The 16036-nt window shown below is 66.3% G+C and overlaps 4 protein-coding genes across 10 annotated transcripts in view; 1 reads left to right on the top strand and 3 right to left on the bottom strand.

The window, feature by feature from the left end:
- Positions 1–2982, bottom strand: part of LOC121022781 (uncharacterized) — a 19560-nt gene extending 16578 nt beyond the window's left edge. The window contains exon 1 of the mRNA XM_040464233.1: positions 1930–2982. Within this exon, the coding sequence (XP_040320167.1) occupies positions 1930–2398 (469 nt within the window). The 5' untranslated portion in view covers positions 2399–2982. The remainder of the gene's footprint in view (positions 1–1929) is intronic.
- The window catches only part of TSPAN4 (tetraspanin 4), a 22080-nt gene extending 13736 nt beyond the window's left edge, over positions 1–8344 (bottom strand). Inside the window, exons 1-2 of one of the 6 annotated variants that reach the window (XM_040464237.1) lie at positions 8210–8344; positions 3165–3264 (exon numbers count right to left, since the gene is read on the bottom strand). The gene's annotated coding sequence lies outside the window, so the exon portion shown is untranslated. Of the gene's footprint in view, positions 1–3164; positions 3265–4781; positions 4803–6311; positions 6492–6751; positions 6868–7430; positions 7635–8209 lie in introns of those variants that run through there. The other 5 variants (XM_040464240.1, XM_040464238.1, XM_040464241.1 and 2 more) reach the window with 5 other exon arrangements.
- A 136-nt stretch (positions 8345–8480) lies between these two features.
- Positions 8481–10125, top strand: POLR2L (RNA polymerase II, I and III subunit L). The gene is made up of 2 exons (XM_040464243.1): positions 8481–8669; positions 9836–10125. Exons 1-2 carry the CDS (start codon positions 8575–8577, stop codon positions 9942–9944), a joined length of 204 nt encoding a protein of 67 aa, XP_040320177.1. The 5' UTR covers positions 8481–8574; the 3' UTR covers positions 9945–10125.
- A 1215-nt stretch (positions 10126–11340) lies between these two features.
- On the bottom strand, positions 11341–15637 carry CD151 (CD151 molecule (Raph blood group)). 2 transcript variants are annotated; one of them, XM_040464235.1, is made up of 9 exons: positions 15419–15637; positions 14997–15211; positions 14052–14133; positions 13751–13942; positions 13331–13405; positions 12772–12876; positions 12507–12665; positions 12304–12390; positions 11341–12207 (listed from the first exon to the last, which is right to left on the bottom strand). In XM_040464235.1, exons 3-9 carry the CDS (start codon positions 14130–14132, stop codon positions 12148–12150), a joined length of 759 nt encoding a protein of 252 aa, XP_040320169.1. In that variant the 5' UTR covers position 14133; positions 14997–15211; positions 15419–15637; the 3' UTR covers positions 11341–12147. The 2 variants fall into 2 exon arrangements, with proteins under 2 accessions (XP_040320169.1, XP_040320168.1); XM_040464234.1 differs by having other exon boundaries at positions 14997–15637.
- Between the last annotated feature and the right edge of the window lie 399 nt (positions 15638–16036).

Consider the following 16036-nt stretch of genomic DNA (forward strand, 5'->3'; position numbering starts at 1 on the left):
CCCTCCGCCCCCCTCCAGGCCGCCCCGCCCCGCCAATCCTACTGCTCCGCGGGCGCCCGCCAATCGCATTCCCGGGGCGACGACCCCGCCCCGCCCCCGGCCCCGGCCGCTCCGCCCGCGCCGGCGCCCCTGGCTCTCCGGGTCCCCCGGGCTCGAGAGGAAGATGCTCTCGTAGGGCAGGGGCAGCCTTGGAGGGGGCCGAAGGCCACGGCCCAGGCGGCAGCGCTCAGCCCCGGGAACGAGGCCACCAGCCTTCCGCCGCGACCGCTCTGCTCCTCCCCTCCCCTCCACCCCCCCCCCCCCACGCCGGGCCTGGAGACCCCCGACCGCGCTCGAGATACCACAGCGCTATGCAAATGAAGGGATGGCCCAGTTGCTTTCTGGTGGTGACCTGGGGCGGCTTCGACTTTGATTCCCACAGCGAGAGAGCGCCTTACAATGTAGCCCCGAGCACGCCCTGGGGTGTGCTTTCTCCAAGCAGCATCCCTCACCTCCAGCCCGGGCTGGTGACGGCCGCGCGGGGACCCCAAAACCCGGGCGGCTCACAGCCTGGATGGGGAGAGGCGTCTGTGGGCACCGGAATCAGCCTGGGGTACCCAACCTGGGCGGGGGGGGGGGGGGGGGGGAGAGGGAGGGAATCTTGCTGGGGCAGGAGGCAGGACTTAAAGGACGAGCCCCTCAGAGGGGCTGGGACGAGGGAGGGCAAGTGGGAAGGGTGCCCAGGAGGGCAGGTTACTCGGCCAGACCCGTGGGGAGGCTTTCAGACTTACAGAGAGGGGCGGGAACACACAAGTGGGTGTGGGTGATCACCGGGCACCTGAAAACAGGCGCGGATCCCCACTTCCGCGGCCCTTTGCTCCTTCAACTCAGCCAGGGTGTGCTGGCAGGGCTGCTGAGGGCAGACCCCCTGCCCTGGCCCTCGGCTTCCCTGCCGTAGGTCACACGCAGCCACATAGAGCCCCTCACTGCTTTGATGCCCTGGCGCCACTGTCTTGGCATTACTGGTCATTTTTGAAGGGGGCCTCACAGCTCATCGTGCACCAACCTGGCCTGGAAGTCAGGCCCTGCACCTCCCGGACACATCCACACTCGCACGCAGACGTGGGCCCGAGCCAAGCTCACAGATTCCCTGGGTGACTTACATACACACGCTGGAACGTGCACTAGTGCCCCTTGCACTGCTGGTGTGCACACTAGCCTGTCACTCTGGATGTGCCACGTGCTCGTGTACAGACACGCGTACCAGGAACTGTCTACAGGTGCATACACACACCCCCAATGGCAGATGGGGACAGTTGTCCCCCCCCCCAGCTGCGCCCCCACGGCTCACCCCACTGGTGGGGGCAGCATGGTCTCTGGGACCCCCTGGTGTTTGGGGGGGGGAACGCATCAGCATGTAAGCCCGATGCCTCCTCCCTATCTGACCCTGGGCCTGCACCCCAGAGGCCAAAGGAGAGCTGAGCCCCCGCCTCTCAAGGCTCTGGGCCTGGGGGATGTGGGTCCTACACCTTGGGCTCAGGGCTGCAGTCAAGGCCTACCAGGTGGCCATGGGAGTCCACTGGCAGTGTCCCCCCCCCCACGGGACGGTCCCAGACTCTGAAGTCCAAAGAGGGAAGGGCTGGCTCAAGGTCCCTGAGAGTCAAGTAGCAGAGGGGAGAGAGAGGAGGGGGCGGGAGAGACAGGGGAAGGAGGAGGAGTCAGGAGAGAAGGGAAGGGGAAAGTAGGAGCAAGGGTGCAGGGGAGGGGGGTGGGGAGTGACACTGACAAGGTGACAAATTAGAGACTGAGTGGTGCGGGAGACAGCGGGTCTGGGGGCCTGTGCAGCAGCCAGAGCAGGACTGTCTGGAGGGCTGCAGGCCAAGTGCCCTCTGGCAGCCCTGCTGGGCCCTGAGGCCCCCGAGCATGAACCCTCTGCTGCCCCCTGACGACTCTTCCGAGAACCGCAGCTCTGCCCGCAGAGCAGAGCTGGCGCTGGCAGGGAGTGGGGACAGGACAGTCCCAGAGTCTCTGCCTGTCTCACGCTGCTGGCCCACCCAGGGTTTCCCATGGCCCCTCTACCCTTTTCTTTTCCCAGAGTTCTTTGGCATGTCTGGGCCCCACGAAAGGGACACAGCAGTGACGTGCCAGGGTCCCAGTGGAGAAGCAGGTGGTGGAGGGCCCCAGGCCCTACAGAAACCAGGGAACAAGTGGCAGCCGATGAGCCTGGAGACCCCCGTGCCCCCTTGGCCCAAGTCAGCCAGCTCCACAGCCCAGGCCGAGGGTGGGCACTCAGGGAGGCCCACGCGTGAGACTGGGTGTTCAGAGTGCACTTGTGGGCGCAGGTGGGCCAAGGGAGGACCCGGGCGTGACTCCACCTCACCCTACATGCCCCACACAGATACCACCTCCCCCCACCCATGCATCACCCCTGCACGCCACGGCCAGACAACTCAGGGAAGCACAGTCAGACCTCCAGGGGCCGAAATAAATCTGCTGCCAACCTGTCAGCTTTGTCCCCAAGGAGGCTGGGGCCAGAGATGTGTGGGGACAGGGACTGAGGGCCGGAGCCTTCCTTCAGCCTGGCTCCCTGGGCCAGGCTTCCAAGGATGCGGAAGTGGCCTTGGCCACAGCTGGGGGGGGGGGGGGGAGCGGGGGGGGGGACTCCCCATGGAGCCCTGGGCTCCCCTCTCTACCACCCCCCCATCACGCTGGAGCGGGGCAGGGCAGGGGGCAGACGGGGGACAGCCTGGGTTCCCCCACTGGGCCCCAGCACCCAGCTCTATCTCACTATCTCACTCAGCTGTCACCGTCCCAACGTCCCCCACAACATCCCATCTACAAAACCCTACACCCACTCCCCCCCAGGTGACGAGAGTCCATCTGAAACGACATTGGAAAACTCAGCCAAGGGTCTTGGGGCCAGTTGGAATGAGGACACGCATGCATCAGGGCTGAAGCCAGGTAGGGGGGACCCTGTCCCCGAAGTCCAGCCTCTCCCCAGTAGGAGTCCCCTTCCTCCAGCAGGCGGGGCCCCAATGAGACACATTCAGGAGACGGCATCTGGCTGGCTCAGACTCTAAGGACCCGGAGAGCATCCTGCTGGCCAGGCCCCCGGGCCAGGAGTGGGTGAAACCACGAGGCAGCCCAGGTCCGCACCCCTACTGCTCAGCCGGGCTGTGACATACCTGAGCTTGCCACAGACAAGAAGCCGGCTGGTGCTTGATTCTCCTGAAAGTGAGCCGGCAGGTCGGCCTGCGGTCAATACAGCCAAGGCGGGCGGGAGCCCTGTGGAAAGAAAGGTGGGCACGATGGAGGCCACACCGCGCCCTCCGTGGGGGCTCCCCGAAACGGGACAGGCTCTTGGGGGGTTAAGAGCAACCCTCCACTCAGGACCAGGTCCCTGCGGGGGCAGGCGAGAGCAGCTAGGGGGCGGGGGCGCACTGCCAGACTCCGGGGACCAGCCGGGGGTGGGTGTCAAATAGGGCTTTGCTCCCGACCTTGGGTGGCTCGTCCTGAGACGCAGGCTTGCACACACACACACAGCACGTGCGGGGGCCACGCGCGGAGAACACACGTGTTCAGAAGCAGGAACTCAAGCACAACACGGGCCATGTCGTGCTGTCCCACCCCCCTTGAGGTCAGCCTTCGGGGTCCGCTTCCCCCGAGACGCTCTGCACCCCGCCCGTTCCTTCCCTGAGCCACCAGCCTCACTCTCTCCCCACAGAGCCAGCTGGGGGTGACTCACCAGGCCCGCTCATCTGCCATCGGCACTCGCGGGAGGGTCCTGTCCTCCCCCACCAGCCAGGGTTTTGAGAAGGGGACTCCAAGGTCACACGGGGTGGGGAGGGGCGGTTCTGAGGGCATCCCAGCCGGGCCCCCCAATTCTCCCTCCTCAGACCAGGTGCTCCTTGCAGCCTGGGGGGTGGGGCAGGTGGTCCTCTCGGCAGCCCAAGGGGGGACGGCACCATGGCGGCCATCCGCTCCCTCACGCCCGTCCTCCGTGGGCCACCCACTGCCCGCCAGTCCACCAGACCTGTGCCTGGGGCCGACGAGCAGACCAATTCCCAGCCCCTCAGCAGTCCCCGTGCCCGGGAATGAAGCGTCCACGGAGGGGTTTCAGGCCCGGTGAAGCAGCCCAAAGCCCACAGCAACATTCTAGAAGCTAAAACGCATGTATCATACCCTACCATGCCCCCACCCCAAGACCTGGGAACCGGGAGGGGTGGGGGTGGGGGGTACAGAAGGGCCTCCTGGGCAGGGCCTAAAGGGCAGATCCACCAGCAGCCCCCCCCCCCCAACCCTCCTGGGGCCCCTACGTGAGGAAGTCCCACAGCCAACACAAAGCTGAGGCTGGATGAGACCACTGCGCAGCCACACTCCCAGCCCTCGCCCCCAAGGCAGCCCGGGCCCCTCCATGAATGACCTTTAGCCCTTCTGGGCCCCACAGTGTCCTCCATGAGTCCAGAGCCCCCCACTCCCACCTAGGACAGCCTAGGCAGAACCCTGTGGCTGGGGCAGGTCACAGGGGTTGAACAGGACCAGGACCGGAGCTGTCTCCGTCTCTCCGCAGGCCCAGCCTCCTCCTCCAGGAAGCCTCCCTCCCCATTCCCTGCTCTGGGCTTCCTTTGCACGCAGGGTCTGCACGCCCACATCCCCCAGAGCGGAACCCGCAGCAGGGACCGGGCGGAGGGAGAGCCCCAAGACAAACACACTGGTGATCTTGGGCTGGGTCTTCTCGACTCTGCAGGGCAAGTGAGGGACCCCAAGGGAACCTAAGCCATGAGAAGGCCGTGGGCACCTACCTGGCCAGACCAAAGTCCACTCAAAGAGGAACGAGCAGAGCCCAAAAGCCGAAACAGAGATGGAGGGGGGAGGGGGAGGGCCAGTGGCGCGGCCCACCCTGAGCCCCAGAAGCTGAGAGGCAGCAGGGGCCTGGCCGGGCAGCAGAGCCCCAGCAGAGGCAGATCGGCGGGGAGAGCAGAGCCGAGGCCTGCCCGGGGGGGAGGGGGGCCCCCCCGGCCGAGCAGGCTCGGAGGCAGCTTGGAGGAGCCCGGAGGCCAACACAAACAGTCCTGTGCTGGCAGCCGTCCAGCTGCTGACCCAGCCCGGCAGGCCCGACGCCCACCCGGGCCCCCACCCTGCACACCCTCCCCACACGGAGCCCAGGCAAGGCCACCCCCCCCCACCCCCCAACTGCAGCCGCCTCCGGGGCTCGGAGACACCGGCTCCGGGGGAGGGGTCCCTGTGAAGAGGCCACCAAGGGGCCTCCAGGCTCTCCTGGGCCCAGCAAGGCCAACCCCAACCTCAGGTCTTCCCCCCACACCTCTGCTCCTCTCCCCCTCCCCCTGACCCTCAGGTCCGCTGGAGGTGGTGGTGGAGGGGACACAATTAGGACCCAGGGCGGGGGACACCCTTCCACCTCCCACAGGCGCTGGGGGCCTCCTGCCTCTGGTAACCAAGTGTGTGCCCACCCCTGCTCCCAGCCACCAAGGCCCAGATGGAGCAGGACCCTCAGGGAGCCCCAGTCGGGCCCAGGCAGCCCAGCTGGCAGACAGGCTCGTCCAGAGGGGGGGCGGTCGTCAGCTTAAGGCCAATCCAGCCTCAAGCACACCTGCAAATGGCACCACTCACGACCCCTGCGACCCCAGGGCCAAGGGCTAGTGTGGGTACAGCAGGCAAGCGACCCGCCTGGCCCTGGGGAGGCATCGGAGCATGTATGTTCACGGACCCCAACCCGCCCTGCGCACCCCTGTATGAGCACACATCCACCCAAACAAGAGGGGCCAGGGGCCAGGCCTGCAAGGTCAGGATTTTGACCCTCCAGCTGGGCAGCTTCTGGTTCCACCCACTTTACAGATGGAGAAACTGATTTCAGGACCAGCTGACTCCCAGGCCAAGCTGACCCTGCGGCTGGCCTGTTGACAGGGCAATGCTCCAGGCCAGAGCCTCTCAGCAGCAAAAACTTCAGCCGTTGATCTCTCCTTGTCCCCTCCGTGCCCTGCAGTGACCCTCTTCTAGCAGGAAATGTGGCTCACGGGTTCCCAACCACATGTGAGCACAGCCCTCCCTTCCTCCCTCCCTATGCCTCCCACCACTGGGGATAGGATGCCCCATTCTCAAGAAATTGGCACTCTCTCTGGCCGGAGGCCTGGGCCACATCTGTGCTGACACTGCACACCGAGAGGAGAAGCGAGGTCCCCCCACCTCCCACCAGTGCCCTAGGCCCCCATGGCTCCCTCCTGCCCTCTCTGAAGAGAGCCTGGCCCATGGCACACACACCAGAGGAACGTGGTCACCCACGACAGAGGCAGGGGACAGGGGGCAGGGCTGACCTCTGAGTCTCCCCAGTGTCCCCTGGTCAGGGCTGAGCCAAGGCAGAGTAGAGACAGACGACAGGATCAAACGCCCGAAGGGGCCTCCGTGAACACCTATGTTGAGGGCACACAGGCTAAGGTGGGGCAGCCATGATGCTCCCCGTGGCCTCTCCTCTCCTCGGAAGTCAGAGAGCTGGAGGGAGGAGCCCGGGGAGAGGAGGCCACCACCACCCCCAAAACTACACACAGCTCTCAGAATTCCAGGAATGTCAACTTGGCTCCAGCCAGGATCAGGGCGGGAGGCTCACTCCCCTCACTCTTTCAGAGTAAACAACTGATCCGGGTAGGAGCATGGGTGGGGCAGGCCCTGGGCTCCTCCTCCAGGAAGCCTTCCACCCCCACCAGCTCCCCAAGGTCCACCCAGTTGAAGCCTGGATCCCCTCCCCTGTGTCCCTCACCTCCACAGTTGCCAGCAGCCTCTGCAGCTGAGCCTGGGTCTGCCCCCAGGCCACTGTAACTCAAGGTCCCCAATCCTGCCCCTCTGTCCAGGGACAGGATGTGCGTCCAGTAGCGGGGGGGGGGGGGGGCACTGGGAAGGGAAGTGGCCTCACTCGTGGCTCCGCACGTGGCCGCGTGCGGGATGACAAATGCACTGGGCAGACTATCCAGGACCCAGGCAAAGGTGGGGGCACAGACGCCAGGCAGGCAGCAGCTCTGGCCAGCCCCACCCAGGCCTCAGGGGACCCTGCGTCTTCCTGCCCCTCAACTAAGACCAGAATCCATCATCCACCCATGAGAGGAGAGTTAGCTGATGCCCGGGACTCAGCACAGGCCCTACTCACCCCTACCGGAGATCCAGAGGCCCCAGGCCAGGGACCCTGACAAGCCCCTCCCCATATACACCTACGTCACAGGTGCTACTCTGTAACACATCCATCCCCCACAGCCCAAAAGTTTACCTCCTCCAGGGAGCCTTCCCTGCCTCTCACCGTACACTGCTCTTCCCCATCTCCCACACCAAGATCAAGGAGCTCACGTCACCCACCCCATTTCCAGAGACACAGCTAGACCTTCCTCTAAATCCTCTGTGGCTCCTGCCCCTTCACCCCTAGCTCCACCTCTGGCCCTAGCACAAACCTGTGGCCTTGAGCTGTCGCGCAGGTATAGCCTCCAGGCCTCCGTCCAAGGGTTCCCTTTGCCAGGATCAGTCCACTCCCTTACACACACTCAGGCTCACCCCCGTGAAATCTTCGAGTTCAGCTCAAAAGGCACCTCTTCCACGACGCCCTCCCGGACCACCCACCCTTCTCCAGCCTCCCCCCTCTCCCGAGTCCTCAGAGGCCCGACGTCCCCAGATCGGAGGCTACCCAGCACTGGCCCAAGTTGGGTGCAGACCCATTCCGCACCCCACCCCCAGACCCTTCTTCGGGAGGAAGGGAGGGGGGACGCGGGCCGAAGCGGATCGCTGCAGCGCTGGGGGGAGAGGAACTGCCGCTGAGTCCGCCGCGCCCTCCCGCCGTCGGGGCTACAGGCTACCGCCGGGCCGGGACCGACACGGTGCGGACGAGCGGGCCAGGCCACGGCTGAGGATGGGACCGCCAAACTCTGCCACAGAGACCCCCGGGCGCGCGCGGGCAGCGGCTCCAGGCGGGGAGGGGCGGCGGGAAAGCCCGTACGTGTCCGCCCGCCGCGGCAGGTCCCCGCCGCCCACCGGCCGGCTCCTCTCTGCCCCCCGTGTCCCACCCCACCCCACCCCCGCCGCGCGGGTCGCCGCGCCCCCAGCCCGCCACTTGTTGCTGCGGCTAGGCTCGGGGCTCCAACTCCGCGCGGGTTCAGCTCAACTCGGCTCCCGGACCCGGCTGGGGGGCTGCGGGGGGCGGGACCCTGGCCTCATCCCCCGCGCGCGGACTCGGTACCTGCGCGCGGTCCGCCCGCCGCGCAGCTGTCAGTCATGCGGACACGAGGAAGGCGAACGGCCGCCGTCGGGGCCTTTGGGCCCTCTAGGGACGCCGTAGGTCGGGATGTACCAAAGAGAAGGCCGGGGGGGGGGTCCGCCTGCTCCTGCCGCGGCCGCGCGGGCCCCGGAACCCCCGGTCCACGCGAATGGAACTGGACACGGGGGGAAGCGGACGCCGACGGCCCCGGGCCGGCGGGGTGGGCTGGGGAGCGGCCGGGGGCGGGGCTGGGCTCCCCCCCGGCGATGGACGCGCCCTAAGCGGGGCTGGCTCCGCGGCGGAAGCGCGGCGACATCAGACCTAGCGAGCGCTGAGCTGCCGCCGCCATGATCATACCCGTGCGCTGCTTCACCTGCGGGAAGATCGTCGGCAACAAGTGGGAGGCCTACCTGGGGCTGCTGCAGGCCGAGTACACCGAGGGGTGAGGCGCCGGGCCGGGTGGGGGCGTGGGGAACGGGGGTCGAGGGGTCCCGGCCTGCCGGACTGAAGGGCGGGGGGTGGGGCTCTGGGGTCGAGGGGTCCCGATCTGTGACGCGTGCGGACAAGGGGCGGAGGACGAGGTCAGGGGTCCCGGTCTGCGGGTGGGCTGCTGCTAGGCGCGGGGGCGAGGGAACGGCGGGACGGGGTCCCGGGTCCTGGCGGCGTGAGAGCGGGCATTTGTATCAACATAGGTGACTCTTCGGGAGCTTTCATCCCCTAGGCTCTCTCCCAACCCTGCTCCACTGATGTGTTCTCACTGGAGCCTTGCCACCGCCCCCACGCCCACCCCCTCCTTGCAGTTCGGGGAGAGGAGGGGAGTTGGGTATCAAGCCGCCGGTATCTTGGGGACTTCTAGGTATCCCCTGGCAAGTCATGGCACCTAAGTCGTCAGCTTCCTCCCTGTCCTCCTGCTCTCTCTCCTCTCTCTGCCGTTAGACCCACCCCCGTGTCTTGGCAAAACCATTTGCCCCTTGGGGATATAGAACAAGCTTCCTGGCCACATAGCCATGTGTATCACGCTGTGCTGGGCGGCGGGGGCTCTTTTCTGGCTTCGCTCCTTAACACTGCAGTTACCACCACAATATTGTCTGAATCCCTGTTGCCACTACAGTCTGACTCTTGGCTCCTGTGTGGACAGTCCCCTGTCCTGACCACATTCAAACCCCCCGGGGCCTGGGGTTTGAATGTTTTGGATGAATGCGGAGGCCCGGGATGGGCTGAGTGCTCATGTCGGGTACTAATGAGTCTGTTCCAATGTCCAGAGTGTGAGTGAGTGGCTGGTAGCCTGCACAGGACCCCCTTGCAAGCATACCACCGTCAGGGACCTCCCAACCTGGCCTGCTCTGTCCCAACCTGCCACCTCCGGAGCAGTGTTCAGGGTGACTGGGGCTCAGTCCCTGGCAAAATTGACAACTCTAACTGGCTTGAGAAATGAGACAGAGACGGGGGGTGGGGCGGTGCTCCTGGAGTCTCCCTCCCTGACTTGTGGAGCCGAGCTGGAACCATCCCACGGCAGCCGAGTGTGGCTTGCCCGAGCCTGGGCAGGGCCCTCCATCTGCCCGGAAGAGCCTGGATGAACAGAGCACGGCCTGCTGTCCTTGCCCACAGGGACGCTCTGGATGCACTTGGCCTGAAGCGCTACTGCTGCCGTCGCATGCTGCTGGCCCACGTGGACCTGATCGAGAAGCTGCTCAATTATGCACCTCTGGAGAAGTGAGGGCGCTGGAGCCCACCCGCCCGCTGTGCTCACCAGGGGCCGGCAGAGTCTTGCCCAGAGTTCCTCCCTGTGAGGTGTGGATAGCCTGGAGCATGCCCGTGCATTGCCTGCGGGTGTGTGTCTTCCAGTCTGGAAGGAACCGTCCAGTAAAGGTCTTTGCAGAACAACAAGAAGGTCCTAACGGTTGGCCTGGTTTTGTGGGACTCCCTTGTCTCATGCCTGAAGCTGCTTAGGGGTGGACATGGCCCTCACTGCCCAGGGGCAGGAAGAGCCATTCAAATGACAGCCATTCAGCCCGGGGGTGGGGGGTTCCTGGAGTGTGGGCTCTCACAGCCCAACAAAGTCACAGACGGCCAACAGCACTTGGGTTAGGGGGCCAGGGGACACTGGCATCCCCACCCCCATGTTCCGGGTGCTCCTTAGACCTAGCACAGAAATTCCCCAAAACCCCTCCCAGGATCTCAACAACCAGATTTCCTGGGCCCTGAATAGAGTGCCTGCTGTGTCTCAGTTTGCCCATCCAGAGGGTCTTGCTGCCAGAAGCTTCTAGGCACCAGCCAAGCCCAGCAGGCTCCTTCCCTTGGCCATGTTCCTGCAGGGGGAGGGCCCAGCCTCCACTGCCACCCTTGAGAACCTCACAGCAGCTTGAGGGTGGGCCTAGGAGGCTCTGCTGGGTGTCAGAGCCGGTCAAGCTCCCAGGGCCCTGGGCACTAGCATTTAATCCTGTGGCCCCACCGAACAGCTGTCTTCCGGGGACCTCCGTCCTGTTCCAGCTCAGGCTGAGGCTTAGAGCCCGCAGCCATCACCCTGGACGGGAGTCGGCAAACCCTGGTGCCCTCCGGCAGGCGGAAGGCAGGAGCCTGTGGTTAAGAGAAACAGAGGCAACTTTCTCTGGCACCTTCTTCAGGGCCAGCCCCACTGCCCAGATGTCTGACACGGGGTCCTCTGAGAACCAGTAAACACACCTGTGGCAGGAAGGTAGGGTCTGCCCAGGGGAGACGGCCTAAGCCTTGGCTTCTGTTGCCAGTTCATGTTCTGCCAAAGCTCGGGCCTCCTTCCTCATTCCTGAGCCCACACCCCCTTTCCTAATCCCTACGTGAGCCAGAAGGGGGTTTAGAAACCAGCGTTCGAGGCCTCTGTTGCCTCTATGAGGCTCTGGCCACACCACTGTTCTTCCGTCCCAGAACCGGCAAGGCTCCGCAAGCAGCCTGTGCTCAGCTGTCCCTGCCATTGGCCTCTCGGCCCTGGAGTCCCATCAGTCCTTGGCTCCCACGTGGCTGCCTGGGACCACCAGGATGCGCCCTCCTGGCCCCTTGTGGGACTGGGTTCTGTCCCCCTTGCTGGGGAGAAGGCCCTGAGGACCAGAACCAGGTCTGTCGCTCACGGAGTAAGCCCACTCAGTCCACAAACTTTTATTGAGTGCCTGTCACATGGCAGCAGCAGTTCTAGGCATTTGTGATACAGCAGTGAGTGAACCCGCGACCCCCTGCTTCTGCCAAGGGGAGGTGATCGTGAACAAGTGAGCTTGTGGCCTTTCAGTGGGGGGAGTGGCGGGGAATCCAAGCAGGGGCTCGGGCAGCAGAGGCCTGACTGGGAGGGCAGATACAGGACCTGCAGGACAGGACCGGGCTCGCTTGGCTTTCCTGAGCGGGGCTGGGGGGTGGGAGGGGTGGCGGTAGGCAACCCAGCGGCAGGTGCATCTGGGACTCTGCCTGCGGCTGCCCCCACCCGGCAATGCCCTGACCACCATGCAGAGGTGTGTCCAGGGGTCTAGGAGCACCCTGGGGGGGCCAGCCCCTTTCTACCCAGTTCACCCCAAACCAGCCCCTCTGGCGGAGCACAGGCATGGGGGGTGGCCCCCCCGTCCCAGGGCCCCAGCCCCACAGGAGAAGCAGAGAGGGACTTGACTGTCAGAACCCAGTGTCCCCACACCAGGCAGAGTATTCCTCCCTCCCCGCAGCCGGAGGGCCCCGCCTCAGTCCTCTGGTCTGGAGAGAAAGGCACTTGAAGCTCCCTCTGAGGGAGGGGGTCCCCAGAGGTCACGGTGGCGGCACGGGGGTGCACACGTGAGAACGCCACCTCCCTGGCAGAGCGGGGAGAGGGTACGGAGCAGCGTCCTGGGACTCTGGCCCTGGGGCCATCAGTAGTGTCAGCTCAGTAGTCAGGCGGCAAAGCTGCGGCACTCGCGGGGCGCCCGGCAGGGTCAGTAGTGTTCCAGCTTCAGGCTCTTGTACAGGCAGCACGTGAAGATCATGCCGAAGAGCTGCGGCACAGAGCCGGGGTGAGCAGGGCACGGCCACCAGCCGCCCGTGTCCCCTGCACCCGTGGGGGCCTGCCCGCCGCCCCCCCCCCCCCGAACCTGCACACAGGCGATGCCAACGCCCACTGCCCCGATGATCCTCAGGTGCTCCTGGATGAAGGTCTCCAGCTTGGTGATGCAGCCACCCTGGCGGGGGAGGGGTAAGGTGCCAAAGGTGGGCGAGTCCGGCCCCTCGGGTGGGCCCCCAGCACCGGGGGCTGCTGCGGCTCCTCAGCCCTTCACCGGGGAGCCCAGGCACCTACCTCCACCTTGTAGATGTTGGAGGCGTGGTCCCGCTGCCCGCAGCCGGTCACCACAGTCTTGCAGCAGCTGTCGGGAACCACGCGGCCACCCGCCTGGCCGGAGCGGATCCACTCGCTGTCCCTCCAGTCATGGGAGTTGTTGCTGCCACAGCAGCGGAACTGCAGCGGCAACGCGGCCTGGGCTGAGACCCTGGGGCAGGGACTCCCTCAGGGGCCCGGGGGGCCCGCAGGGGTGTGCACACCCACCCCCGTGGTGCCCACATACCTCCTGCTGCAGCTTGTCCACCGCACTGGTCACACCCTCGTGTCCTGGCTGGTGGTACCGCTTGGTCATGGTGTCCTTCAGGTGTTCCTTGAGCTCTGTGTTCAGCTGGGGGTGAGGGGACAGCTTCAGCAGAACAATCCAAGACCCTCCAAGCTGGGGCACGTGGAGGCAGGGACAGACCGGGGGGAGGTGGGGGGAGGGTCTCCAAGCAGAGCTAGGGCCAGATGCTGGCTGGGGAGGGGCTGGGCTGGACAAGTGTCCCAGGTGGCCGTGGACAGGGTTGAGGACAGGGAGGGAGCTCCAGGTCCCATGGACACCTTCCTCCCTGCATGAGCCCCAAGTGGGCCTGTTGGGCGCTACAGGCAAGTTGTCCATCCGCACTGTGAGCCCCTGCCCCCCAGGGGCCTCTGGAACATGGGGGAGGGGGAGCGTGTGTCCTTCCAAGCGTGTGTGCCTGTCTCACATGTGCCCATCTGTGCCCTTGCACGGGCACGTTTCCGCGTGTGTGTCTGTGTCCCCGCGTGTGTGCGTCCCCGTGTGGCCTGTCTAGGCCCCTCACCTGCTGGTAGTAGATGTAGGCCAGGATGCCAGCGATGACCTCCAGCAGAAAGATGAGGAGGAGAAGGATGAAGTACTGGGGGCCGGGGGGGGGGTTGGGCGGGGACAGTTAGCTGGGGTTGGGCGCAGACACCCCTGTCCCGTGAGGACTCCTGGCGCCCAGGCACGACAGAGCAGAGCCCCCAACCTCAGATCCCAAGTGGCCACAGAGGGCTCATGGCAGTGGGTGGGTGCTGGCACTCCCTGACAGTTCCCCTCGGCTGGCCGAGCTGGGATGCAGGGATGCCCCCCACCCCTGGCACAGGTGAGCACCGCAGAGGCTGTCCTGTGGCGTCACACTCGACCCCCACCATTCCCTTTCTCACCGGGGCCCCAGCGCCCGCCCCCCCCCCCCCCACCAGCAGCCCGGTGCCCTGCTAACCAGGCGCAGCAGGTTCCGCCGTTCCTTGAAGGTAGCGCAGCAGCCCAGAACGCCGGTCACCATGACAACAACGCCAGCCACCACCAGGATGTAGGCTGTGGCCAGGTAGGTGCCCGAGGCCAGCAAGCTGATGTAGTCACTCTTGAGGGCCAGCGTCCAGATGCCCACCGCCATGACGGCCAGACCAGCCAGCTGTGGGCAGCGCACACTGGTCGGCACGCCCGCCCCCAGGCCAGGGTTCCCCTTAAGGACCAGGAATGGGAGCGGCGGAGGCCAGCGGGAGGGGGTGCCCACTCCTCACCCAGAAGCAGCAGTTGAAGACGAAGAGCAGGTACTTGAGGCAGACGGTGCCACACGTGGTCTTCTCGTTGAACTCCCCCATCCTGGGGCCGAGAGGCCAGGGGAGGTCAGTAGGAGGGGACACAGGCACCCAGGCCAGCCCCTGGCTGAAGCCAAGCCCACCACTGGCCCCGAGTGAAGGTCCTGGCAACGCATCCGTGAGAACCTGGACGCTTCCTGGAGGGGCAGTTCGGGAGCCCCCTTCCCACCCCCCACCGCAGCCAGGGCGGATGTCTAGTGCCCACAGCCAAGCTGAAGGCCGAAGGGCCTGGCTCCCCTGACCAGAGCCCAGGGCACCAGAGGGCCATGAAGGATTCCAGCCGTCACCGGCTGACTCACCCCTGCTGGCAGCCAGGGTCAGAAGCCCCAGCAGGTACCTCAGGGTGAGCTCATGCAGGCCCCACCCGCCTCCCCACACACACACAGCATTCCCGGGGCTCCACATCACAGGCCGGCAGGCTGGCAGGCACCTACCGGCTGCTGGGGGGGAGGAGGAGGCCACTCACAGATGGACGGACCTGCCCCTTACCAGCCCCATGGCCTCAGGGAAGCCCCTCAGGTGTCTGTTAAAAGCCAGGCCTGCCTTCCTCCCCACCAGGGTGAGAACAGGCGGTTCTGGGCATGCGGAGCCCGCAGAAACCCATCCCCCAGACCTGGGGGTACTTCCTCTGCTGGTCCTCTCTGCTGGAAAGGGGGCGGTCCCGCCAGCCCCAGCAAGATGTGAAGCTACAGGAGCTCCCAAGTGGCACCCCAGGGACCCCTTCCCTGCTCTCCTGTGGGGTGTCCGCACTGGGGTGGGGGGAGAGGGCCCTGGGGCACAGATGGCAGCTGAGTGCCCCAGGCTACGTTTCCAGACTACACAGCACCACTCAGAGCCGAACTTTCACCTGCCCCACCCCGCGCTCACCTGGTTGGCTAGTGAGGACGGATCCTCTCTGAGACAGGTGGACGGAAGTTCCCTAGGAGGCTCCACTGGGAGGGCAGGGACAGGTCACCGGTCTGGCCCACGCTGGATCAGCAAGGGCCTGTCACCCGTCCTTGCAGCCGCCCCTGGCAGTGGCTCTGACCAGCTGGGTTTCCAGAGCAGGCAGGGAGGGGAGAGGCCAGGCCCGGTATTTTGGTCTGTGCTTGGGCGGGGCAGGGCGGAAAACAGTTCTGCATAGTGTGATCCGGGGAGGGACCACCCGCCTTCTCCAAGCACCCCGCCCCGGGGCCTTCCTGCCAGACCCGCCACCGTCCCTTAGCCCACCAAGCAGCGGTCCCTTCGGCCTCGGAAGGGAAAAACAAAACAAAACCAGACGCAGACCCCTTGGTTGGAGCTGGGCTTACGGGAGCCTCACGTGCCCGCAGGCTGCCCCTGGGCCCGTGGTGAGGTCCCAGCCTTCTGAGGAGGCTGATTCTCCCGACACAGGTCCGGGCCGCACGCGCGGGCGGCGGGCGGAGGAGGGGCCCCTCTTTCCGGGAGTGCCTGGCGGATGTGAGCCCCCTGGGAAGGCGCCGGCCAGAAAGAGTTCCCGCGGCCCGGGACCGAGCCGCCCCGCCCTGGCCCCTGCAACTCAGCCGGGCCCGCCGCGGCCCGCGGCCCACGCCCCAAGCAGGGCAGCCCCGCACTCGGCGCCAGCCAGGCCCGAGGAGGAGTCCCCGCCCGGGCGAGCCCGCGGCGCGCCCACCCGCACCCCGGCGGAGGGACGGGCACCGGTGTCCAGAGACAATGACTAGGATGCTCGGGTGGGGTCGTAGGGGGCCGCCAGGCCTGTGCGAAGGCCCAGGAGGCGCCCGGCCCCGGGCGCCCACTCCGTCCCGCTCCGGAAAGGGCCGGGAGGGGACTGCTGCCGGCCGGCGGGACCAGGCCTCCCGGCGCCCGCAGCCGGGCCTCCGGGGCCGGGCCGCGCAGGGTCCCGGGACACTCGGCCCCTCCCGGCCCGCCCAGCCAGGCGGCGCACTCAC

Source organism: Herpailurus yagouaroundi, unplaced genomic scaffold, assembly GCF_014898765.1.
Source record: "Herpailurus yagouaroundi ecotype Mexico unplaced genomic scaffold, PumYag 438, whole genome shotgun sequence".
NCBI lineage: Eukaryota > Metazoa > Chordata > Mammalia > Carnivora > Felidae > Herpailurus > Herpailurus yagouaroundi.

Bases quoted from the DNA above. Each gene is read 5' to 3' on its own strand.
- POLR2L (XM_040464243.1), top strand. From the start codon at position 8,575: ATGATCATACCCGTGCGCTGCTTCACCTGCGGGAAGATCGTCGGCAAC. The intron at 8,670-9,835 runs GTGAGGCGCCGG...CCTTGCCCACAG, and splicing joins CAGGCCGAGTACACCGAGGG to GGACGCTCTGGATGCACTTG.
- CD151 (XM_040464235.1), bottom strand. From the start codon at position 14,132: ATGGGGGAGTTCAACGAGAAGACCACGTGTGGCACCGTCTGCCTCAAG. The intron at 12,877-13,330 runs GTGAGGGGCCTA...CCTCACCCCCAG, and splicing joins CCTACATCTACTACCAGCAG to CTGAACACAGAGCTCAAGGA. The intron at 12,208-12,303 runs GTTCGGGGGGGG...TCTGTGCCGCAG, and splicing joins TTGGCATCGCCTGTGTGCAG to CTCTTCGGCATGATCTTCAC.